At 37.8% G+C, this 27,469-nt stretch overlaps 1 protein-coding gene across 1 annotated transcript in view; it reads right to left on the bottom strand.

The window, feature by feature from the left end:
- The window catches only part of SPMIP7 (sperm microtubule inner protein 7), a 57,243-nt gene that overhangs the window by 12,663 nt on the left and 17,111 nt on the right, over positions 1–27,469 (bottom strand). Inside the window, exons 3-7 of the mRNA XM_019939909.2 lie at positions 20,500–20,576; positions 17,657–17,795; positions 16,750–16,817; positions 3,548–3,589; positions 2,199–2,306 (exon numbers count right to left, since the gene is read on the bottom strand). Of these exons, the coding sequence (XP_019795468.2) occupies positions 2,199–2,306; positions 3,548–3,589; positions 16,750–16,817; positions 17,657–17,795; positions 20,500–20,576 (434 nt within the window). The remainder of the gene's footprint in view (positions 1–2,198; positions 2,307–3,547; positions 3,590–16,749; positions 16,818–17,656; positions 17,796–20,499; positions 20,577–27,469) is intronic.

The raw sequence follows: 27,469 nt of genomic DNA, 5'->3' as shown, positions 1-27,469 counted from the left end.
TGTATCAATACCTCATAATAAAAATGGAAAACCTTTCTTTGTGTTAAAAGGTTAAGATTCTGTTAAAAAAAATGAAACCTCATCCAAAGAAGAAACTTTGCAACCTCGGAGGCCCTCTAGTGGCCAATTTGGGGACGTACAGTTAATGTCCAATTCTTTTACATAATCCATTCAATTTCCTTTCCTTAAAAACACTAATTAACAGCAAGATGAGGTAGAATGGCCTGCTCCCAAATTTACTTAAGTTAAATGGTATGTTCTACATCAAATTTTTAAAATGCTGCCAGACTGCTCTTTACTATCCTTGAAGAATGACCCAGAAGAATACATTTTATTCTTTAGCAAGAATGTTTCATAAAACATTCCAAAATTCAGATGTACATTTCAAAGGAGAAATAAAATTTTATGCCAGTAGGATATTTTCAGTTGGGTTTATCCTCATATTCTTTCTTGAAAATTTTTTAGAATTGCCACGTTTAATAGCAATAATTTCCTTGCAGAAATTATGGAAGAATCATAACCAACGAACCGTTCCTCAGGACTCAGCTAAAACATCACAGCCTTCAAGTCTCGTGGGTGAAAGTGACCTCTCTGTACAACTGAGATCAAAAGCACTAAGCTCACTGCTCAGGAGACTCACTCCACGCTGCTCTATATTATCATTGCTGGTGAGCAGAGCTCACCGGCCCTGCAGGTTTGCAAGCTACGTGAGGGCTAAGTCTTTGTCACAGTACATGGAATATTTTATGTATTCTCTCCTCTTTTTTCTTTCTTTTTTGTTTTTGGTTGAAATGGATCAACTCATTTAATTCTTCAATGCAGTAAGTTACAGAAATATATTTTAAAACCAAATTTAGTTTTGAAACATATTTTAGTTTGGCCAACTAGTCAAAAGAATTAGAGTCAGAATATATAACACAGGAAGATTCAAAATTATTATAGGGTGTAGAACAGGTCTGAAGGACAGCCAATGTGAAATTTAGCTATTTTGTCTCATGGACACAACTGATGTTTAAAGAAAATAGAAAGCAGCTAACATTTAAAATACTGTCGTGATTCACACTATAGGCTTGCAGGATACCTCCTGCAACAGCCATGATGTATAGCAGCTCAGTGGCATAATGAAGAAGATGTGGTACGTATATACCACGGAATATTACTCAACCATAAAAAGGAATGAAATAATGCCCTTTCAGCAACATGGATGGACCTAGATATCATCATACTAAGTGAAGTAAGTCAGACAAAGACATATCATATGATATCACTTATATGTGGAATCCAAAAAGAGGGTAGAAATTAACTTATTTACAAAACAGAAATAGACCCACAGACATAGAAAACAAACTTATGGTTACCAGGGGGTAAGGGGGGGAGGGATAAATTGGGAGATTGGGATTAACATATACACACTACTATGTATAAAATAGATAACTAATAAGAACCTGATGTATAGCACAGGGAACTCTACTCAATACTCTGTCATGACCTATATGGGAAAAGAATCTAAAAAAGAGTGGATATATGTGTATGTATAACTGATTCACTTTGCTGTACACCTGAAACTAACAACATTGCAAATCAATTATACTCCAGTAAAAATTAAAAAAAAAAAAAAAGACACAGAATGTCAGCTTCCTGTAGTGTATCCTGTGAATCCTAGGGAAGTAATTTCTGAGGCTCAGTAGTTCCACTGGTGAAAGTGAATATATACATACTTTTTGTATATATTATATATATAATATATTCATAAAACATAGCATGTAAAGATATATTGCATATATATGTAGGCACCCAGGTTAGTCAGTGCTCAAAACTATAACCTCCTTTGTGAGAAACTACAGTCCTTTCAGGTACCTTTCTTTCAGGTATCTTTCAGGTATCTTTCCTCTTAAGCCAGTGAGCAGCACCAGGCTGTTTTTTTTTTTTTTAATTTTATGGAAGTCGAGTTGATTTACAATATTGTGTTAATCTCTGCTGTACAGCAAAGTGACTCAGTTATACACATATACATTCTTTTTCTGATTCTTTTCCATTATGGTTTATCCTGGGAGATTGAATATAGTTCCCTGTGCTGTACAGTAGGACCTTGTTGTTTATCCAGGGCCGTTTTTTAATTGCTCCATTCATTGCAAAGCCCATGACCATGTTTCCTCCTGAATAATAAAGTGAGGGGAATAATCATAAGTGGAACTCACCAACTTGAGTTCGTATAAAGAATTTCAGAGCTGCGAGGCTTGGCGAGAGATGTGATGTCTCCACAGGGGTCGTCAACGTCATCAGCATTTGTAGAATGCACGCAACCACTGTTAGGATGAAAAGAAACATAGAAAAAATAGATGAACATATCCTAACTTGCAAAGGAAATCTTGCCAAAATAGATCAAAATGCAAAAAATTAACCACGGTGATGGAACAATTTGCCTTAAAAAAAATAAAGTAAGGAGACTTTCTCTTTTTTAGAGTGAGAGCAACAGCTGGTTTGTGTTTTTGAGCAAAGAAGCAGCTGCTTCTGCAGCCCTGAGCCAACTCCTCCCTGGAGCTTGGAGGCAGCCGGGGCAAGGCAGAGATGGGTGTCTCCATAGCTGAGGGGCCTCCTGTGGGGACAGGTGCCTGGGATTGTGGGCAACTGGCGATGTGCCTTCGGGGCCAATTAGTCCACGGCAGTGAGAGGGGGTCCTGCAGGCGCTTCTGGGGCCACTGGTAGGAAGGTGAGTCAATTCTACTGTGGGGTAGGAGAGGCTGGAGTAATGAGGGGGGAGGGTAGAGATGAAAGGCCCAGATTCCTCTGTTTGCTTGGATTTACTTTGTTCCAAGGTACTGTGATCTGAATGTTTATGTCCCCCCAAAATTCATACGTTGAATCCCTAACATCCAAAGGTGATGGTGTCAGGAGGTGGGAGGTACTTGGGTCATTAGTGTTCTTATAAAAGGGACACCACGAGCTCCTTGCCCCTGAACCGTACGTGGACACAAGTCTGTGACCCCTTGGCCGTCCCTACCTTCCAGCCTCCAGAACTGTGGGAAAGAAACGTCTGTTGTCTACAAGCCACCCAGTCTGTGCTATGTTGTGACAGCAGCCCAAGCTGACTAAAGCACAAGATTTTTTCTCCAACATAAAGCAGAGAAGACCCCAAAGGGTGGTGACGCACATCTGTGCCACCCACGGAGAGCCAAATTTAAATAGAAAAGCAAGAGATCGCATTTCCTGCCCTTAGCTTTGGCGAGCACATTGGAGCTTCCACACCAAGTGTAAAAGTCTTTCTTGTTGACAACACCCAATATTAGTAGCATCCAAGGTATTTTATTTCATAAAATAACCAATTTGGGAACACCGAAGATACTGCTCCCCCTTTCTTTCTCTTATTAACATCTTTAACGCATTTTTGATGAAATTCCTGACAGGCAGCATGCTAGGAAAACATTAGAAATCTGTTAGAAAGCGTAAGCTGTTTCAAAAAGTGAATTACAAACATGAGTGAGCTGAAAGCAACTACAATTTAGATGTAAATCTAGTAATTTTTAAAACATTAAGAAACATTACTTACGTATAGAGAGGAATGTATTTGCTTCTGGAACTTGGACTCACACTTAGAAAAAGAGAAAACATAGGCAACTGAGTTATCGACATTAATAAACATCACGATTAGAGTAAAAAGTCTTCAGAGATATCCCATAGAAATGGGCTTCCAAAAGTTGGTAATTTTAAGCAGAAAAGATTTAAAGATGTAGTTTTTAAGTGATGAAAATCAAGCACAGAACAAATTCACTCCAAACAGCCAAGAACACGTAAGTCCTTGTTGACTCTTACGATTTAGCTCCAAAGCCTCTTCTCCTGGGTTTTTCTTTGCTGTTTTTGTCCTCAATGGTTAGACATGTCATATGTGGCAAAGCTGACCTCTCATTTTCTTAGACACACAGAGGGTCCACATTTGACTGGCTCTTACTGACCATTTAGTGTAACTCTCCATGGTGGAGAGGAAGCGACTGTGGCCCAAAGGAGTTCAGTGACGTACACAAGATTGCAGTTACTTAGGGCGCTTAGAGGAGCTTGGGTTTATTGTGTACTTTCCCTGCTCCAATCCTAGAATCAGCCATTTTTCCAAGGATCTCACAATGTCTTTTATTGGAGAGTGGCATTTTAAACCAACATTTTGGAGCTAGACATGCTTCTGGCTGCTTGTGTGTCCCTGCTTCTAGGCCCTCCCAGCGGACAGAGCTAGGAATATCTGGGTGCATTTGAACCCGTGTGTATCCATATACCTACATATATTTCTGTATTCACTTTCTGCTATATATATATATATATATATATATATATATATATATATATATAAAGAGATACCTCAGAGATATTATGGGTTCGGTTCCAGATCACAGCAATAAAAGTGAATACCACAGTAAAGCGAGTAACACAAATTTTTTGATTTCCCAGTGCATATAAAAATTATGTTTATACTAACCTGTAGTCTATTAATGTACAATGGCATTATGTCTAAAAATGTCCATACCTTAATTTAAAAATACTTTACTGCTAAAAAATGCTAACCGTAATCTAAGTCTTCAGCAAGCTGAAATCTTGTTGCACTGGTAACATTAAAGATCACTGATCACAGACCACCGTTACAAATATAATAATAATGAAAAAGTTTGAAATATTGTGAGAATGACCAAAATGTGACACAGAGATGCAAAGTGAGCAAATGCTGTTGGAAAAACGGCCCCGATAAACTTGCTCGAGGCAGGGTTGCCACAAACCTTCCATTTGTAAAAAACACAGAACCTGTGAAGCACAACAAAACGAAGTGTGCCTGTAAACATGAGTTCGTGGAGGCCCCCAAGTCTAATCAGCACCACGGGGCTCATTCTCCGCCTTCTCTGACAGTGTGAGACCTGCCTCTCACCATCTGCCAAAGATTTACTTTTTGTCACATGTAACAAAATGTGACAAAAAGGCACAAGTCACACTACATGTTCTTACATGGAGTATACATGTAAGAAGTTTAGAATTGCCAACCTGCTTCTTGGTGAGAAACACATTTACCAAGTAGAGTGCAGATAGTACTTACATACAGTTCTTTTTGTCATTAGCCTTACAGTTCTGTGTCAAAATACTATTTCCAAGTGTATGAAGGTCCAAATTTAGGATCACTCCTGTTTTCCCCATCCACTTAAATGTAGTTATGTCATTTGTTTGTAATACAGATTCACTTGTTACCTTCTGAATTCCATCCTGGATTTTCCCACCACCCTGGTATACCTTTCTCTCTCTTTCTCTATTTTTTACTTTGCATTCAGTACAGTTTGTTCTCTATGGTGTACATAGAGTTCTATGGGTTTGAGAAATACTGTCATGTGGCCAGCACCACAGAACCATATAGAACTGTTCCATCGTCCTAATGTTTGTTTACAGGCTCTTTGTCTTCAATGCTGTCCCCCTCTCCCAAATCCTGGTAGCCACTGATCTACTCCTACCCTTGTAGTTTTGCCTTTTCTAGAATGTCATATAAAAGGAATCATGCAGGGCTTCCCTGGTGGCGCAGTGGTTGAGAGTCCACTTGCCGATGCAGGGGACACGGGTTCGTGCCCCGGTCCGGGAGGATCCCACATGCCACGGAGCGGCTGGGCCCGTGAGCCATGGCCGCTGAGCCTGCGCATCCAGGGCCTGTGCTCCGTAACGGGAAAGGCCACAACAGTGAGAGGCCCGCGTACCGCAAAAAAAAAAAAAAAAAAAAAAGGAATCATGCAGTATGAGATCTTTTGGATCTGGCTGTTTTCATTGAGCAAAATGCTTTTTAGATTCATCCATATTGTTGTGTGTTGCATTTGTTCTTTTTCATTGTGTAGCTCTACTCTAGTATCTTTATCCAATATGTGTTTTTCCATTCACCTGTTGAAAGCAATCTTGGTTGTTTCTAGGTTTTGAAGATTATGATTAGAGCTGTTATGAGCATTCACATATAGGTTTTTCTTGCTAATGGGAGCAGCATTTCCTAGGGGAAGGCTCCAAGGTGAGTGGATCCCGCAGGAGTTCTGAGATATGGCAGAACTGACTAGGACTTACAGCTTTTAGTTCAGTAGATGATTCATCATTAAAACAATAAATGCAATGGATGCATAGAAACTGGGTGAGCTATTTGCCATTTTACCACATGACATGTAAATAGAAAGATGCTAATAAAGTTTTTCTTTTCTTTTCTTTTCTTTTTTTTTGGCTGTGACACGTGGCTTGTGGAATCTTAGTTCCTCAACCAGAGATTGAACCTGGGCCCATGGCAGTGAAAGGGCCTAACCTAACCACCATGGCAGTGGTTAGGTCGAGTTCCAACCACTGGACTGCCAGGGAATTCTCGCTAATAAAGTTTTTTTATTAGCACTCATGTAATATTAAGAGTTAGCACCAGCAATTTACATCTTTATTCTTTTAAAAGATATTTGAATGGGATTATCAACTATTCCAGCTTGCTGTGTTTATAAGGAACTTATATTTTGAATGTTTTAATCTTTGATTTAAATTATTACCATTCAATTTATACATTGGAATCTATTATTTTTATTGGGGTGTTTTATACCTTTGGTTAAACCATCTTTTAAATAATCTTTATCAAAACTTTAAATACTGATTTTAGAATATGGCTCAGTAAAATCAGTTTGCTGACACGACTCAATATTTTTCTCAATACTGTCATTACTTGCAATTCCAGATTCAACATTTAAACTTGATTATGATTTTGCATATTTCCACTTAACTACACTTTTTTATTCTAAAAATTTAAAAAAATCCTTTTTTTAACATCTTTATTGGAGTATAATTGCTTTACAATGTTGTGTTAGTTTCTGCTGTATAACAAAGTGAATCAGCTATATGTATATATATATCCCCATATCCCCTCCCTCTTGCATCTTCCTCCCTATCCCACCCCTCTAGGTGGTCACAAAGCACCGAGCTGATCTCCCTGTGCTCCCAGCTGCTTCCCACTAGCTATCTATTTTACATTTGGTAGTGTACATATGTCAGTGCTACTGTCTCACTTCGTCCCAGCATACCCTTCCTGCTCCCCGTGTCCTCAAGTCCATTCTCTACATCTGCTGCCCCTAGGTTCCTTAGAACCATTTTTTTTTAAGATTCCATATATATCTGTTAGCATATGGTATTTGTTTTTCTGTTTCTGACTTACTTCACTCTGTATGAGAGATTCTAGGTCCATCCACCTCACAACTAATAACTCAATTTCGTTTCTTTTTATGGCTGAGTAATATTCCATTGTATATATGTGCCACATCTTTATCCATTCATCTGTCAATGGACACTTAGGTTGCTTCCATGTCCTGGCTATTGTAAATAGTGCTGCAATGAACATTGTGGTACAGGTCTCTTTTTGAATTATGGTTTTCTCAGCATATATGCCCAGTAGTGGGATTGCTGGGTAGTATGGTAGTTGTACTTTTAGTTTTTTAAGGAACCTCCATACTGTTCTCCAGAGTGGCTGTGTCAATTTACATTCCCATGAACAGTGCAAGAGGGTTCCCTTTACTCCACACCCTCTCCAGCATTTACTGTTTGCAGATTTTTTGATGATGGCCATTCTGACCGGTGTGAGGTGATACCTCATTGTAGTTTTGATTTGCATTTCTCTAATGATTAGTGATGTTGAGCATCCTTTCATGTGTTTGTTGGCAATCTGTATGTCTTCTTTGTAGAAATGTCTATTGAGGTCTTCTGTCCATTTTTGGATTGGGTTCTTTGTTTTTTTGTTATTGAGCTGCTTGTATATTTTGGAGATTAATCCTTTGTCAGTTGCTTCATTTGCAAATATTTTCTCCAATTCTGAGGGCTGTCATTTCGTCTTGTTTACGGTTTCTTTTGCTATGCAAAAGTTTTTAAGTTTCATTAGGTCCCATTTGTTTGTTTCAATTTCCCGTACTCTAGGAGGTGAGTCAAAAAGGATCTTGCTATGATTTATGTCATAGAGTGTTCTGCCTATGTTTTCGTCTAAGAGTTTTATAGTGTCTGGCCTTACATTAAGGTCGTTAATCCATTTTGAGTTCATTTTTGTTTATGGTGTTAGGGAGTGTTCTGATTTCATTCTTTTACATGTAGCTGTCCAGTATTGCCAGCACCACTTATGGAAGAGGCTGTCTTTTCTCCATTGTATATTCTTGCCTCCTTTATCAAAGACAAGGTGATCATATGTGCATGGGTTTATCTCTGGCCTTTCTATCCTGTTCCATTGATCTATATTTCTGTTTTTGTGCCAGTATCATACTGTCTTGATTACTGTAGCTTTGTAGTATAGTCTGAAGTCAGGGAGCCTGATTCCTCCAGCTCGTTTTTCTTTCTCAAGATTGTTTTGGCTATTCAGAGTCTTTTGTGTTTCCATACAAATTGTGAACTTTTTTGTTCTTGTTCTGTGAAAAATGCCATTGGTAGTTTGATCGGGATTGCATTGAATCTGTAGATTGTTTTGGGTAACATAGTCATTTTCACAATGTTGATTCTTCCAATCCAAGAACATGCTATATCTTTCCATCTGTTTGTATCATCTTTAATTTCTTTCATTAGTGTCTTATAGCTTTCTGCATAGAGGTCTTCTTTCTCCTTAGGCAGGTTTATGTCTAGGTATTTTATTCTTTTTGTTGCAATGATAAATAGGAGTGTTTCCTAATTACTCTTTCAGATTTTTCATCATTAGCGTATAGGAATGCAAGAGATTTCTGTGCATTAATTTTGTATCCTACAACTTTACCAAATTCATTGATTAGCTCTAGTAGTTTTCTGGTACCATCTTTAGGATTCTGTATGTATAGTAACATGTTATCTGCAAACAGTGACAGTTTTCTTCTCCTTTTCCAACTTGGATTCCTTTTATTTATTTTTCTTCTCTGATTGCTGTGGCTAAAACTTCCAAAACTAAGTTGAATAATAGAGGTGAGAATGGACAGCCTTGTCTTGTTCCTGATCTTAGTGGAAATGGTTTCAATTGTTCACCATTGAGAGCAATGTTGGCTGTGGGTTTGTCATATATGGCCTTTATTATGTTGAGATAAGTTCCCTCTATGCCTACTTTCTGGAGGGTTTTATCATTAATGGGTGTTGAATTTTTTTTTTTTTTTTGCGGTACGTGGGCCTCTCACTGCTGTGGCCTCTCCCGTTGCAGAGCACAGGCTCTGGACCTGCAGGCTCAGTGGCCATGGCTCACAGGCCTAGCTGCTCCGCGGCATGTGGGATCTTCCCGGACTGGGGCACAAACCCGTGTCCCCTGCATCGGCAGGCAGACTCTCAACCACTGCTCCACCAGGGAAACCTGGGTGTTGAATTTTGTCAAAAACTTTTTCTGCATCTGTTGAGATGATCATATGGTTTTTCTCCTTCAATTTGTCAATATGGTGTATCACGTTGATTGATTTGGGTATATTGAAGAATCCTTGCATTCCTGGGATAAACTCCACTTGATCATGGTGTATGATCCTTTTAATGTGCTGTTTGATTGTGTTTGCTAGTATTTTGTTGAGGACTTTTGCATTTATGTTCATCAGTATTACTGGCCTATAGTTTTCTTTTTTTGTGACATCTTTTTCTAGTTTTGGTATCAGGGTGATGGTGGCCTCGTAGAATGAGCTTGGGAGTGTTCCTCCCTGTGCTATATTTGGGAAGAGTTTGAGAAGGATAGGTGTTAGCTCTTCTCTAAATGTTTGATAGAATTCCCCTGAGAAGCCATCTGGTCCTGGGCTTTTGTTTGTTGGAAGATTTTTAATCACAGTTTCAATTTCAGTGCTTGTGATTGGTCTGTTCATATTTTCTATTTCTTCCTGGTTCAGTCTTGGAAGGTTGTGTTTTTCTAAGAATTTGTCCATTTCTTCCAGGTTGTCCATTTTATTGGCATAGAGTTGCTTGTAGTAATCTCTCATGATCCCTGTACTTCTGCAGTGTCAGTTGTTACTTCTCCTTTTTCATTTCTAATTCTATTGATTTGAGTCTTCTCCCTTTTTTCTTGATAAGTCTGGCTAATGGTTTATCAATTTTGTTTATCTTCTCAAAGAACCACTTTTAGTTTTATTGATCTTTACTATTGTTTCCTTCATTTGTTTTTCATATCTTTCTGATCTGTTCTTTATGATTTCTTTCCTACTGCTAACTTTGGGTTTTTTTTCTTTCTTTCTTTCTCTAATTGCTTTAGGTGTAAGGTTAGGTTGTTTATTTGAGATGTTTCTTGTTTCTTGAGGGAGGATTGTATTGCTATAAACTTCCCTCTTAGAACTGCTTTTGCTGCATCCCATAGGTTTTGGCTTGCTGTGTTCTGATTGTCAGTTGTTTCTAGGTATTCTTTTATTTCCTCTTTGATTTCCTCAATGATCTCTTGGTTATTTAGTACCATATTGTTTAGCTCTCCATGTGCTTGTACTTTTTACAGTATTTTTCCTGTAATTGATATCTAGTCTCATAGTGTTGTGGTAAGAAAAGGTACTTGATAAATTTTCATTTTCTTAAATTTACCAAGGCTTGATTTGTGACACAAGATATGATCTATCCTTCAGAATGTTCCATGAGCATTTGAGAAGAAAGTGTATTCTGTTGATTTTGGATGGAATGTCCTATAAATATCAATTAAGTCCATCTTGTTTAATGTGTCCTTTAAAGCTTGTGTTTCCTTATTTATTTTCATTTTGGATGATCTGTCCACTGGTGAAAGTAGGGTGTTAAAGTCCCCTACTATTATTGTATTACTGTTGATTTCCCCTTTTACAACTGTTAGCATTTGGCTTATGTATTGAAGTTCTCTTATTTTGGGTGCATAAATATTTACAATTGTTATATCTTCTTCTTGGATTGATCGCTTGATCATTATGTAGTGTCTTTCTTTGTCTCTTGTAATAGTCTTCATTTTAAAGTCTATTTTGTCTGATATAAGTATTGCTACTCCAGATTTCTTTTGATTTCCATGTACATGGAATATCTTTTTCCATCCCCTCACTTTTGGTCTGTATGTGTCCCTAGGTCTGAAGTGGGTCTCTTGTAGACAGCATATATATGGGTCTTGTTTTTGTATCCATTCAGCCAGTCTGTGTCTTTTATTTGGAGCATTTAATCCATTTACATTTAAGATAATTATCGATATGTATGTTCCTTTTACCATTTTTTTGATTGTTTTGGGTTTGTTTTTGTAGGTCTTTTCCTTCTCTTGTATTTCCTGCCTAGAGAAGTTCCCTTAGCATCTGTTGTAAATCTGATTTGGTGGTGCTGAATTCTCTTTACTGTAAAGATAATTGCCTTTAAAGGTTTTAATTTCTCTGTCAAATCTGAATGAGATCCTTGCTGGGTAGAGTAATCTTGGTTGTAGGTTTTCCCCTTTCATCATTTTAAATATGTCCTGCCAGTCCCTTCTGGCTTGCAGATTTTCTGATGAAAGATCAGCTGTTAACCTTATGGTGATTCCCTTGTATGTTATTTGCTGTTTTTCCGTTGCTTCTTTTAATATTTTTTCTGTGTATTTAATTTTTGATAGTTTGATTAATGTGTGTTTTATTATGTTTCTCTTTGGATTTATCCTGTATGGGATTCTCTGTGTTTACTGGACTTGATAGACTATTTCCTTTCCCATATTAGGGAAGCTTTCAACTACAATTCCTTCAAATATTTTCTCAGTGTCTTTCTTTTTCTATTGTTCTTCTGGGACCCTATAATTGGAATGTTGCTGTGTTTAATGTTGTCCCAGAGGTCTCTGAGACTGTCTTCAATTATTTTCATTCTTTTTTCTTTATTCTGCTCTGAGGTAGTTATTTCCATTTTATCTTCCAGGTCACTTATCGGTTCTTCTGCCTCAGTTATTCTGCTATTGATTCCTTCTAGAGAATTTTTAATTTCACTTATTGAGTTTCTCATAATTATTTGTTTGCTCTTTCGTTCTTCTAGGTCCTTGTTAAATGTTTCTTGTATTTTCTCCATTCTATTTCCAGAATTTTGGAATATCTTTACTATCATCACTCTGAATTGTTTTTCAGGTAGACTGCCTATTTCCTCTTCATTTGTTTGGTCTTGTGGGTTTTTACTTTGCTCCTTTATCTGCTGTGTATTTCTCTGTCTTCTCATTTTGCTTAACTTACTGTGGTTGGGGTCTCCTTTTTGCAGGCTTCAGGTTCATAGTTCCCATTGTTTTTGGTGTCCACCCCCAGTGGGTGAGGTTGGTTCAGTGGATTGTGTAGGCTTCCTGGTGGAGGGGACTGGTGACTGTGTTCTGGTGGATGAGGCTGGATCTTGTCTTTCTGATGGGCAGAACTGTGTCCAGTAGTGTGTTTTGGGGTGTCTGTGAATTTATTATCATTTTAGGCACCCTCTATGCTAATGGATGGGTTTGTGTTCCTATCTTGCTACTTGTTTGGCATGGGGTGTCCAGCACTGGAGCTTGCTGGTGATTGAGTGGAGCTGTTCTTAGCATTGAGATGGAGATCTCTGTGAGAGCTCTCACTGATTGATATTACATGGGGCTGGGAGGTCTCTGGTGGTCCAATGTCCTGAACTCAGCTCTCCCACCTCAGAGGCCCAGGCCTGATAGCCAGCCAGATCATCAAGACCCTGTCAGCCACACGGCTCAGAAGAAAAGGGAGAAAAAAAAGAGAGATGAAAAAATAATAAAAATAAAATATTATTTAAAAAATAATAAAAAATTTTAAAAGTAATTTAAAAAATGAAGAGAGCATCCAAACCAATAAACAAATCCACCAATGATAACAAGTGCTAAGAACTATACTGAGATAAACGTAAAAGTCAGAAAGAAAAGAGTTGCAGACAGCAAACCCCAAGTCTACTGTTGCTCCCAAAGTCTACCACCTCAATTCTGGGATGATTCATTGTCTATTCAGGTATTCCACAGATGCAGGGTACCTCAAGTCGATTGTGGAGATTTAATCAGCTGCTCCTGAGGCTGCTGGGAGAGATTTCCCTTTCCCTTCTTTGTTCGCACAGCTCTTGGGGTTCAGCTTTGGATTTGGCCCCTCCTCTGCATGTAGGTTGCCCTCTGGCATCTTTTCTTTGCCCAGACAGGAGGGGGTTAAAGGAGCGGCTGATTAGGGGGCTCTGGATCACTCAGGCCAGGGGGAGGGATGGGTACGTAATGCGGGGCGAGCCTGCGGTGGCAGAGGCCAGCGTGACGTTGCAACAGCCTGAGGCATGCCATGTGTTCTTCGGGGGAAATTGTCCCTGTATTATGAGACTCTGGCAGTGATGGGCCGCACAGGCTCCCAGGAGGGGAGATGTGGATAGTGACCTGTGCTTGCACACAGGCTTCTTGGTGGCTGTAGCAGCGGTCTTAGCGTTTCATGCCCGTCTCTGGTGTCTGCACTGATAGCCGTGATTCGTGCCTGTCTCTGGAGCTCATCTAGGTGGTGTTCTGAAGCCCCTCTCCTCATGCACCCTGAAAAAATTGACTCTTAGGCAGTTCCAGACTTTTCCCCAGACTCCCTCCTGGCTGGCTGTGGTGCACTAGCCCCCTTCAGGCTGTGTTCACGCAGCCAAACCCAGTCCTCTCCCCGGGGTCTGACTTCTGAAGCTCAAGCCTCAGCTCCCAGCCCCCACCAGCCCCGGCAGGTGAGCAGACAAGCCTCTCAGGCTGGTGAGTGCTGGTCGGCACCGATCCTCTGTGTGGGAGTCTCTCCACTTTGCCCTCTGCACCCCTGTTGCTGCGCTCTCCTCCATGGCTCCAAAGCTTCCCCCTGCTGCCCACCCTCTGTCTCCACAAGTGAAGGGGCTTCCTAGTGTGTGGAAACTTTTCCTCCTTCACAGCTCCCTCCCAGTGGTGCGGATCCCGTCCCTATTCTTTTGTCTTTGCTTTTTCTTTTGTCCTATCCAGGTACGTGGGTAGGGCAAAAGAGAAAAGGTATGTGGGGAGTTTCTTGCCTTTTGGGAGGTTTGAGTTCTTCTGCCAGCATTCAGTAGGTGTTCTGTAGGAGTTGTTCCACATGTAGATATATTTTTGATGTATTTGTGGGGAGGAAGTCTTACTCCTCTGCCATCTTGAAGGTCCTCCAAAAAAATCCTTCTTTAAAGGGCAATTTATGCTGGTTTTATTGAAGTGCTACATACAATTGTTAAACATTTGGAAAATGTCACCTTTGATATTATTTTTCCATAACTTAAATTTATTAATAACTTATTAATTTTGCTGACTAAGGCCTAAAATCTCCCATACTTTGCTTTGCAATTAATGATGGATTAGGTAAATATAAAATTAAATGTACAAGATTAAAAACCCTCCCATTGAGGCGATGATCAAATTGACCATCATCAAACCAGAACATCATATGAAACTCCAGGGAACAAAAGATGGGATTATCTCACTGTGGACGCATGCATTCTTCTTACGCATTATCTGTCTGTCTCACACTATTCTTCATAACCGGCCACAGTATATGTTGCAAAATACACATATCTGGGGCTTCCCTGGTGGCGCAGTGGTTGAGAGTCCACCTGCCGATGCAGGGGACACGGGTTCGTGCCCCGGTCCGGGAAGATCCCACATGCCGCGGAGCGGCTGGGCCCGTGAGCCATGGCCACTGAGCCAGCACGTCCGGAGCCTGTGCTCCATGACGAGAGAGGCCACGACAGTGAGATGCCCACATAACGCAAAAAAAAAAAAAAAAAAAAAAAATACACATATCTGTTTAAAGTTCCATGTGATTCATTCTTATGTTTTCTATTCTATTTAATTTTCACAAAATGCTGGTTGTGACTCTCCACTAATGGGTTGCAGGCTACAAATCACTCATTAGTCTGCTCAGCAGTCTACTCACTAAACTGGGACAGGACAACTGCCGAGCCATGCTGAGAAATGGGTCCCTGGCTCAGATCATAAGTGAGAATCGACTTCAAATGTTTTAAAGAGATAAATATGAAAAGAAAAATCTTTAATTATTTTTAGGAAAAAAAGTAAATGAAGGATAATATCCTTTTTACTTCTGGATAGAGAAAGATCTATTAAAAATTCCACAAATATAACAAGGTATGGAGGTAAATATTGATGAATTCAGTTATATTAAAACTTTGAACTTCAGTTCAGCAAAGGGCACTATAAAATAGAAAAGTCACAGCCTAGAAGGAGATATGCATATTGCCAATAAAGGATTTTAATCCAGAATAATAGACTTAAAAATTTGTATAATCAATCAGTAAAAGACAAAATATATGAACAAGTAAGTTATACATGTGAACATGCAGTAAGTTACAACTTACAAAAAAAGTGGTTATTAGTAACCAGGTAAATGTTAAAATTATAATGAAGTACAATTTCATGCTTCTAAAATTAGAATTTTTCTAATTTGAAAATTCCAAATGCTGGCCACAAAGTTCAGTAGTGGGAATTCAAGCATTGCTGATGGTTGGTCCATTGGTAAAACTCATTTGGAGAATAATGTAGCAATATTTAGAACATAAAGAAGTTTACACCTCTTGATGTAGCAATTGTACACGTAAGGATGTCTATATAAAACCCAGAAATAGCTTTATACTTTATAAAGATATGGGGATATTGTTTCCAACTCCAACAGAAATAAGACAAAAAATTAAGTTATGAGAACAGATGAATAAATTGTGGTATAACGATTCAATGGAAGACTATGCGTCAGAGAAAATGAACACCTAGAGATGCCAGCATGAGTCTCACAAACACAGTACTGAACAAAAATGTTAAGTTGTATGAATATACATTTGATACCACTTATAAACATGGAACACTTATTTACCACTTGTAAACATGGAGCAGAATTCCACATCTTGGTTAAGAATAACACACATGGGGCTTCCCTGGTGGCGCCGTGGTTGGGAGTCCGCCTGCCGATGCAGGGGACACGGGTTCGCGCCCCGGTCCGGGAGGATCCCACATGCCGCGGAGCGGCTGGGCCCGCGAGCCATGGCCGCTGAGCCTGCGCGTCCGGAGCCTGTGCTCCGCAACCGGAGAGGCCCGCGTACCGCAAAAACAAACAAACAAACAAACAAACAAACAAAAAAAGAATAACACACATGTTTTAAGGGTGCATGAAAATGTGAAACTTCACAGCTGGAATAATGGTCATCCCTTAGGAAGGCACATGTGCTTAGAGAGAAGTACGTCGGGGCTTCTGTGGTGTTAGTAACGGTTTGTTTTTATAGTTGGGAAGTAGACACGCAGATTATATCATATTTTTATTTTACATTTTTATATAGGAATTATTCAAAGATAAATTTAAAAAATAAAAACAGAGATGATGGCTGTATTGTGGGTCAAAAGAAGAAAAAAGAGACAAAATAGTGACATTTTCAAAGACAGAAACACCAAACTTTATAGACTAAATGCACAAAATTACCTATGTGGAAAGATTAGTAATAAATCATTGTTTCTAGCATTAATAGAACTCAAAATAACTATATGATACAAAAGTTGATAGAAAATAATTCATAATCCCTTGAAGTCCATGCATTTTACAACATTATAATTCTTCATATCAAGTGACATATAAAACACTCTTTATTTTTAAATGGTTGTGGTATATTTGATAGTCTAAATTTTAAGAAGGGTTAAGAGAAAACAAGAGAAAGCTGGCAACACTGAGTGACTGAACTGGGATTTGTGTTCTCTTTCCAGCCACAGGGACGAAGTCTGAGGGCCTCTGGGATGCTCTCCGGAGGACATGCCCCTCACCCATGGGCTAGAGCCTCTGATTCTTATGATAAAATGTGACGGCAAAAGGTCTACTGATGAGAACATTAGGAGATAAAACTTACAAATTGACTGGTTTGACTGGTGCCAAGAAAGATCTTGTTTGAAATCTGTCCCATAGTCCACCAACCATCTAAAATCACCATCAAAATGAATGACAAGTATTTAACCAAGTTAGTGTAATTTCTAGTATTTAAGTTCCAATTACTGTAATCTCTAGTATATATGTTCTAAGTTACTGTAATTTCTAGTATACAAGCTTCAGTCCTCTCGTATCACAGGCAAGAGCCCCAGTCACCCAATGGAAAGCACTTCCCGAGCACCCTTAGTCACTCCGGGGGTTGCTCCAGAGCCACTCCTGATCTCTGCTCTGCTTGCAGACCCTCAGGGTCAGTTTGTTTTCTCACAGCTGGAATCTGCCTCGTTAGCCACCTCCTTTGGGCTGAAGCCCTTGTGAAAGGTCTGGTTTGGATTTTCATCCCAAGACTGTGCTTTCTTGGCTCCCCCTTAGCCCATGCTCCACAGCCCCAGGCTAGTCTCCCCCACCCAGAGCTGTCATCTTAGACCATCATCTCGCCAGGAAGGACTTTGGATACAAGTATAATTCAACACTAAACAATATGTAATAAAAGACCAATTTTCACAAGGTATAAAAATATTTTAAAGGAGTTGAGAGATTCTTAAAAATAGTTATAGGAATCCAGACACATTTTTGGTCCTTTAATTGGTTTTAATTTCTGTGCACAAATCCTGTGCTGAGATTTTATATTAAAACTGTATTTTTCCTCTCTAATTATCATTTTTCTCTGTAAAAGCTGAAGTTTTTCAAGATACTGTGGGCTTCTTAACCTGTAGTTCACAAACCTCTTGGGAGTCCATGTTTAGAACTGTATTTCAATATAATTGATTTCCTTTTTAGTTTTGTGTACTTTGATGTATTAAAAAACTTCATTATGAGAGGTGATCACTGACCTGAGTTATTGCTGGCAATCCTTCATATCTTTTCAGTGTAAAACACTGTGAGATAGGGTCAGCAGCTTTTTCCACTGTTGTTTCTTCTGGATCAAGTTTTGGTGGTAGCATCTTGTCCCAAGGAACCATTTCATAAGCCCTATGAAATTATTAAATAATACATTTTATGAAAAATACATATTCAGTTGGCATAGTTCTTAACAGTAGCATATTCTGTGGTAGGAAGAATTCTAAATTGCCCCCCAAGATTCCTGCCCCTGGCGTACATACTGTATGTAGTCACCTCCCCTCAAGTGTGGGCAGAGCAAATGTATATGGTAGGGTATCACGCCTATGATAGTTTATATGGCAACTTTATATGGCAAAAAGGGATTGTGCACAGATAATTAAGGTCCCTAATCAGTTGAATTTGAGTTACTCAAAAAAAAAATAAATAAAAGGCAGATTATCCTAAGTGGTTCTGACCTAAACAGGTGACCCCTAAAAAGAAGCAAGAAAACAGCAGCAGACACTCTTCAGTTATCCTTAAACAAATCCTGAGAGTCCTAGAGCTGCGCTGAGCTGAATTCTGCCAACAATCCGAAGGATCCTGGGAGACTGGGACTCAGCTGCTGCTGACATCTTGATTCCAGCCTGAGAAACCCTGAGCATTGAACTCAGTGGGCACTTGCCAGCACTTCTGTCTTACGCAAACGTGAGCTACCAAATGGGCATGGTGTAAAGCTGCCATATTGTGGTAATCTGTTACACAGCACTAGAAAACGAATGCATACACGGATATGCATCTCACTAGAAAACGAATGCATACACGGATATGCATCTCACTAGAAAACGAATGCATACACGGATATGCATCTCACTAGAAAACGAATGCATACACGGATATGCATCTCACTAGAAAACGAATGCATACACGGATATGCATCTCACTAGAAAACGAATGCATACACGGATATGCATCTCACTAGAAAACGAATGCATACACGGATATGCATCTCACTAGAAAACGAATGCATACACGGATATGCATCTCACTAGAAAACGAATGCATACACGGATATGCATCTCACTAGAAAACGAATGCATACACGGATATGCATCTCACTAGAAAACGAATGCATACACGGATATGCATCTTACACTTTACTGAAAACAAATGCATTTGAGCTTTGCAGCAGGGCAAGAAGAACATTAATTTATAAATAAATAAGCTATGGCTTAGAAAACTGAATTTGTTTGCTTAAGGTCACTCAGCCACTGATGGTCGAAGTTAGACCTCTGATCTTGATTACCTGCCACCGAGGAGTCAGTAACATTCACATGATGTTCACCCCCCTGCCCCCTAAAGCACTTTCTTAGTTTGCCACCCAAGCACTAGGTCTCTGCATTTCCTCCCCCCAACCCCCCATTGGTTCCCTCCTCTCAGTCCCTTGTGCTGGCACCACCCCCCTTTTTCTCCTCTTTCTTGATGTACAGATGCCAGGACTCAAGCTCTGTTCTCCTCTGGCTCATCCAGTGCTGGTGTTTGACATCACTGCCCATAAGCCATGACACCCAGACTTGCTCCTCCAGCCCAGACCTCTCCCCCAGACTGCAGACCCACAGACCCCGTTGCCTACTTGACGCATCCACATGGATGTCTAATGAGCATCTTTATATTCAGCACATCTAAAACTGGCCTCTGATCTTTCCCTCCAAACCTGCTCCACCGGCCTTCATCTTGATAAGTGATGGCTTCAGTCCATCCAGCTGCAGAGCCCTAAACCTTGGAATCATTCTCCATGCCTCTTTCTTTCAGGCTCACAATCTCCAGTCTGGAAACTGTGTTGACTCTGCTCTCAAAATGTATCCAGAGGCCAGCAACTGTTACAACTTCCTACCACACTCCTCCAAAACGCCATTATCTCTGACCTAGATGACAGCAGCAACCTTCTGCCTGGTCTCCCAGCTTCTCCCCTCACCCGGTCCACTTTGAACCCAGCAGCCACCATGACTACTTTGACACACAAGTCTGATCTGGCCACTTCACTGCTAACACCCTACTGTTTACAGTCTCTGCAAGTGCCCAGCAAGATCTGGTTCCTGGGTACTCCCTGACCTCTTCTTTTGCTACCCCTCTCTTACTGCACTGTAGACCCCCGGCCTTTGCTCTTCCTTGACACCTCAATCACACTTCTGACACAGGGCTTTTGCTCTACGTTCCCTTTGACTGGGAAGTAGTCAATCCAGATATCTGCACATCACTCACTTCCAAGTTCCTGCTCAAATCTCATCGCTCAAGGAGGCCTACCCAGACCTCCTAGTTATTCTGGAAGCCTGTTACTCCACACAGGACACTCTTGATATTCTTATCCTGTTCTATTTTTTCTCTGCTATTTTTTCATTGACTCATCACCTTCTAAGATATGATCTATTTATTTATTACGTTTGTGGCTTATCGTCCGTCTCCCTTTAGAGTGAGTGCTCATTGGAGGAGTCTTTTATTCACTGGTGAATCTCACAGCCTAGGGCATGGACACATAAAGATACCTTATATGATTTTCAACTGAGTAAAAAAGTTCTTCAAACTTCTCTGCTCTCATTTTCTATGATGCTGGACATCCTTATCTCGTCCTCTCTCTCTGAGCCTTTCCTTTCTGTTTTGGTTTTATTTTTCTATTAAATACAGGTTTTCTTCCTTTAACTGTTTATTTTAGCAATCAATGTAAGTAAGTAAAGAATTGTGTCTGATAGTCTTTGAATTCCTCACAGGATCCAGGATATTGTGGACACAAAGGAGATGTGTTATTAAAGAAAAAAGAAATACATTCTTAAATCAAATTCTACTCAGGAAAAATGCTTACTTTTGTGTAGAGGACTTGTAAAATGAGTCTTTTGCATTATATTTCTTGTTTGATTGTAAAAGTGGTTCTCCATCATCCTAGAAGGGGTGAATAATAAGTTTAAAAAGATAAGATGTAAATGAAAATTGCTAATGTTTTATATTCACCATGCTTTCTTTTTCTCTCATTCTGCGTCTTGGATCCACCAGATTTAATGCTTTCCCACTTTCCTCTATTGTCTTGGAAATTTACATTTTGTGTGTGTGTGTGTGTGTGTGTGTGTGTGTGTATACTCCTACTAATTAAATTAAAACTTACAAATATATGTTATTCTACTCATTTCTGATTTTTGGCTTAATAATTTTTTTAAGATTGAAATGTATGTAATTAATTTTAGACCTTTCTTGTTTTCTAATATATACACAAAAGACTATTTTTTTCTTCTTAGCAGAGTTTTAACTCCTTTATACAAAATTTGATATGTTTCATTTTCAAATTTATCATTCAGTTTAAAACATTTTCTAATTTCTCCTGTGATTTCTTCTTTGACCCATGGATTATTTAGAATTGTGGTGTTTAATTTAAAAATATTTGATGCTTTCCTAGACATCTTGTAGTTATTTATTTTTAATTTAACTCTGTGGTGGTTTGAGAACATATATAGTAAATTACAGTCACTGATTTTTGAATGCTAAACAAATCTTGCAATCCTGGAATAATCCCCACTTAGTTGTGATGTATCATCCTTTTTATATATTACCAAATTCAATTTAGTAAAATTTTGCTAAGGATTTTTTTGTCTGTTCATATCAGACTAATTTTTGTTGTAACATCTTTTTCATATTTTGGTGACAGGCTTCTTTTGTCCTCAAATATATTATTTGGGTAAAATGATATTATTTCTTCCTTAAATATCTGATCTTCTCATTAGTAAAACTACCTAGCCCTGGAGTTTTTTCTGTAGAAAGTGTTTTAATAATCAATTAAACTATTTAATAGGTATAGGGCTCCTCAGACTTTCTTATTATGTCAGTTTTGTTGTGTTTTCAAGGAATTTTTCTCATCTTAGCTAAGTTGCCAGATTGACTGGCATAAAGTTGTTTATCATATCCTTTATTAAAAAAATAAACTGTATTCAGGTATAATATACTGCAATGAACTAAATTCGATAAATGCATACAACTTGATGAGATATTATAGCTGTGTATATCCATGAAAACACAACAGACAAGATTCAGAGCATTTATATTTTGCAGAAGTATTTCTCATGCCCCTTTGCACTCATATCTCCCCCTGTTCCCAGGCCAGGGCAACAAATGATCTGCTTTTTGTCACTCTATATTGGTTTGTATTTTTAGAGGTTTATTTAAATAGAATCAGTTGGTATGTAATATTTTGTTTCTGGCTACTTTCATTCAGTATAATGATTTTGAGATTCATTCATGTTGTTGCATGTATCAGTAGATTTTTATTGCTGAATACTATTCCATTGTATGACTATGCCACAATTTGTTCATACTTTCATATGCATGTGAACATTTGTTTCCACATTTTGGCAATTATGAATAAAGCTGCTTTGATTATTTATGTTCAAGTCATTGTGTGGACATACATTTAAATTTGTCTTGGGTAAATATCTAGGAGTAGAATGGCTGGGACACTTGATAGGTGTGTGTTTAACTTCTAAACAGTGTTAAAGAGTTTCCAAAGTATCTGTAATGTTTCACAATCCCACCAGCAGTGTGTGAGAGTTCCAGTGTTCTGGATCCTTGTCAACACCTGGAATTTTCAGTCTTTTAAATTTTAGCCATTGTGGGGATATACTGTTTTTCACTAATGACTCAGCATGTTGAACATCTTTTCATGTATTTTTTAGCCATTCTTATTTTTTTTGTGACGTGTCTGTTCAGATCTTTTGTTCATTTTTCACTTGGGTTGTTCGTCTTGTTATTGACTGATTTTAAGAGGTTTTTATACATTATAGATACAAATCCTTTATCATATATGTGATTGTGAATATTTTCCCATTGTGTAACTTGCTGTTTCATTTTCTTAACAATGCATTTTGAAAATCTAAATATTTAAAAATTTTACAATCTTAATTTTATATTGAGGCCTATTATCCATTTTAAGGTTAATTTTTTGTATATGTTAATATAGTAAAACTTGATTTTTTTCCCCATAGGATATGCAGTTGTTTTAGTAGTATATTAAGACTTCCTTTTCTTCACTAAAATGCCTTTTTGGCACATTAAAAAAATCAAATGGCAATATATTAGGTGGCTCCACTTCTGGACTCTCTTTTATGTTCTGTTAATCTGTATCTATCATTTTCCCTTTTGTACTGATTATTGTAACTTTATAGGAAGACTTGAAATCAGGTGGCATAAATCCTCCAAGTTTATTCTTCTTATTCAAAATTGATTTAGTTATTTTAGGTTTCCGTTTTATATTGATTTTATAATCAGCTTGCCAATTTCTTCAAAAGTGTCTCTTAAGATTTTGATGGAGTTTGCATTGAAAGTATCTATAGATCAACTGGGGAAGCATTAACATATTAACAATAATAAGTCTTTCAGTCCATAAACCTGGTTTGCTTTCCATTTATTTAGGTCTTCTTTAATTGATTTCATTCATCAATGTACTCTAGTTGTCAGTGAAGAAAATGTGCATGTGTTTCACTAAATTCTATGTTGATTTTGGCCCTATTGTAAACAGAATCTTTTGAAATTTCATTTTCCAATTGTTGCCTTCTGATATGCACAAATACAATTGGTTTTTGTATATTAACAATAAACTTATGCCTTTAATAAATTCAACTATTACTTTTAGTAGTTGTTTTGAAGATTCCTGAGGATTTTCTATAAATATTAGGTCATCTCTATGTAAAGATAGATTTGTTTCTTCCTTTCCAATATTTATGATTTCTACATCTCTTCCTTACCCTGCTGCAATAGCCATTACCTCCATTGGATGGAAAATAAAAGTGGTAAGAGCAGGCATTTTTGTCTTGTTCCTGATTTTAGAGAAAGAAAATTGTCTTTCATCATTACTTTAGCCTTAGTTCATCACAGATGGCTAAATATCAGGTTGAGGAAGTCCCCTCATAAATCTAATTTGCTGAGAGTTTTTATTACAAATGAATATTGATTCTTCCCTTCTTCCTAAGAATAGTCTTGGTTATTTCTGATTCTTTGGTTTCTGCATCCATTTTATAAAGAAATTTTCAATTTCCACAAATACACAGATAGGATATTGATTGAAATTACATGGAAACTGTAAATCAACTTAGAAAGGTCTAAAAAAACTTTAAATGTTGAGCCTTCCAATCCAGATAATAGTATATTTCTCTATCTATTTGGGTATTTTAAAATTTCTCTCAATACACGTACTAGTTTTGCCACAGGGTTCTTGAATATGTTTTGTTAGATTTATTACTCAATAGTTAATAATTTTGATGCAATTTTAAATGATAGCTTAAACTTTTAAAAAATGTTCTGCTTCTCACTGATATTTAGAATACAATTAATGATTTTATAATAATATTTACTTCTAGAAAACTTACTACACTCATTTTTTAATTTCAGTAAGTTAACTGCAGATTTAATTGGATTTTTAACATGCATAATCATATTATCAAGAATAATAGATTTGTTTAACACTTTCTAAGTTTTATACTATTTTTATGTTTCTTTGATTTGGCTGGCTAGGAACTCCAATGTGTAGAGTTCAAATATTGTTTGATTTACCTTTTCATAGATATCTATTGTTAATTTGAGGATAATTTTCAGTTCTTTTCATCAAACTTTTTTCTTTTTTTGCCTATGTTTAGATGAGTATATGACTTTCCTACTGTGATACAGTTAGTTATGTTTACCAATTTCCTAAAGTTAAGCAAATTTTACATTTCTGGGGTAGACTTAACTTTATCATGACTTAACTTTAGTAACCACGTGCTATATTGCTAGACCCTAAACATGTATGTGCATCTTCAGTCTTTACCTGATACCTTTCATTACTGATTTCTACCTTAATTCATTTGCAATCAGAGCGTATTCTGCGTATAATTTCAATTCTCTTAATTTATTGATTTATTTTATGTCCCAGAATACAATTTACCTTGGTGAACCCTCTGTGTGAATTGACAAGAATTCCTATTCTGCTATTGTTGTGTGGACTATACCAAGTAGGTCAAGTCAGTCAATAATGTTTTTTTATATCTTCTTTTTATATCTTCTTTATCTTCACTTTTTTTTTTCTGTCTACCTTTTCTATCAGTTACTAAGAATGGAGTGTTTAAATCTCTGATAGTGATTGTGGATCTGCTTTTCAGTTCCATCAGTTTTTGCTTCATGTATTTGAGTTGCGTTACTAGGTCATTTTATAAATTGACCTTCTTTATCATCATGGAATATCTATCTGGTAAAATTTCTTTTTCTGAAATCTACTTCATTTGATATTATTACAGATATTTCTGTTTTCTTTAACTCTTTTTTGTGCAGTATATATTTTCCCATCTTAAACTTTTATCTATTTCTATTTAACATGGTTTTCTTGTAGCCAGAGTAAAGTTGGGTATTAATTTTTTTAATCCAAATAAAAATTGCTGACTTTAAATTTAATTATATATAGTTAGAGTCAATATAACAATTGACATAATTTGGTTTAAATCTAGCTTTAAAATCTAGCTTTATTTACTATTTGTTTCACCTCCTTTTCCTTTTGCATTACTTTGTTTTGGATTAGTTAAGGTAATTTTTTTCCTCTTTACAATTTAATTTTATCTCTGCCTATTAGCTTTCTTTCTTTCTCTCTTTCCTTCCTTCCTTCCTTTCTGTGTGTCTCTCTCTCTTTCTTTCTTTTATCATGGTCACTCTAGGATTTACAATACATGTCTTTAATTCTAGGGTTTACAGTATATTACACCATTTCACAAATGGTGTAAAAATTACAACAGCATATCCCCTGACATTTCATCCTGACATTCCCTGGGTTACTGTTATACAGTTTACTCCTACATATGCTATAACCTCTAACTACTTGTAATGGTTATTTCTTTCTTTTCTTTTCTTTTTTTTTTTTTTTGCTGTACGCGGGCCTCTCACTGTTGTGGCCTCTCTCATTGTGGAGCACAGGCTCCGGATGCGCAGGCTCTGGATGCGCAGGCTCCAGTCGCGCAGGCTCAGCGGCCATGGCTCACGGGCCCAGCCGCTTCGCGGCATGTGGGATCTTCCCGGACCGGGGCACAAACCCGTGTCCCCTGCATTGGCAGGCAGACTCTCAACCACTGTGCCACCAGGGAAGCCCTGTAATGGTTGTTTCTTTAACAGTCAGTATACTTTAACTTAAAAACAAAACATAGTATTTTATTTTTACCCACATATTTACCATTTCTGTTGATCTCAAATCCATTTCATTGTGGAAATTCAAATTTCCATATACTTTAGTTTTTTCTATCTAAAGAACTTCCTTTATGTCTGCTAGCAATGAATTTTCTCAGCTTGGTTTTTCTGAAAATGTCCTTGTGTGTTTTGCCTTTATTTTTGAAATGTGTTATTTCTGGTTAAAGTATTCAGAGTTGATTTTTTAAAAATTTAAAATGTGTTTTCATTTTATTCTGGCTTGCACAGATTCTGACAAAAAACCTACTGTCAGTTTTACATGTGTTCCTCTGTACATAATTTTTTTTCTCTAACTATTTTAGGATTTTCTCTTTATCACTGTTTTTCCACAATGTGGTTGATGTGCATGGTTTTATTTATCTTTACTCAGCTTGGCATTTGCTGAATTTTTGGGATGTGAAGATTCATAATTTTCTTCAGTTAGGAACAATTTGGGCCATTATTTCCCAAAATATTTTTTCCCACTCTCCTTTTTATCCTGGAATTCCAATTACATGTATGTTAGACTGCTCGACACTGTCCCACAGCTGACTCATGCTTTATTTGTTAATTTTCTCTCTGTATTTCATGTTCGAGTTTCTACTGCTATGTCTTTAATTTCACTGACCTTTTATTCTGCAGTGTCTAATCTGTTCTTGAAGCTATCCATTTATCTTTCATTTTAGACATGGTGTTTTTCTCTACAAGTCCTTCTGAGTCTCGTTTGTATGGCCCATTTTCCACATCATCACAGTGTGGTCTCCTCTACATCCTGAATGTAGGGAACACATTTGTAATAGCTGCTTGAACATATCCCTGTCTGCTTGTTTCTTCATGTCTGTCACTTCTGTGTCTGGCATTACTGACTTACTTTTGCTCCTGACTATGGGTAATATTTTTCTTCTCCTTTGCATAAAAATTAATTTTTAATTGAGTTTTGCTTATTTTGGATGTTAGTTCATTGGTTACTAGAACTTATTTTAATACTTAAATAGTGTTAGATTCTGTTCCAGCACAAAGTTCAGTACTTGAAATCAGTTGGGTGCTTTTGAGGGTTGCTTTTAAGCTTTGTTTATTAAAGTCCAGAGGAAGCTTTAGAGTAGGGCTAACTAAGCCTGACTTCAGAGGTGACATCCTTCTGAAGCGTCCACCTGACATCCCATGAACTAAAAAGTTTCTTCCTTCTACTTTGTGGGGACATGGACATCCCCTGCCTGTTTGAGCTTCAGAAAATGATCATGCCAGTTCTTTACAATAGGTGTTTCCTCAGCTTTGGTAGTTTCCCCTTAAGGAGGCACAGATCATTGCTCAAAGATCTGCTCATTCTCTTTCCCAGATCTCCAGAGCCCCCTTGCTGTAGCTCCCTCCTCCCTGGTATCCTACTCTGCAAATTATGCTTGACTTGCCCCTCACCCCCAGAACATCAATCCCTGTCTCCTCAACTGCATGAAAGTGTGAAGCTTTGTATGGATTTCCCTTCCCTGGACTGTGGTTTAGAAACTGTCTCCGGGTAGTAAGCCAGTATGATTGTGGAGTTCACAATGTTCTTCCTTCCTCAGAGAGCTTAGTACTTCACTGCCTCTTGTCTAGTGTCTGGAAGCCATTATTTC

This window comes from Tursiops truncatus, chromosome 9 (assembly GCF_011762595.2).
Source record: "Tursiops truncatus isolate mTurTru1 chromosome 9, mTurTru1.mat.Y, whole genome shotgun sequence".
NCBI classification, from domain to species: Eukaryota; Metazoa; Chordata; class Mammalia; order Artiodactyla; family Delphinidae; genus Tursiops; species Tursiops truncatus.
This window is presented reverse-complemented; position numbering and strand designations above follow the sequence as displayed.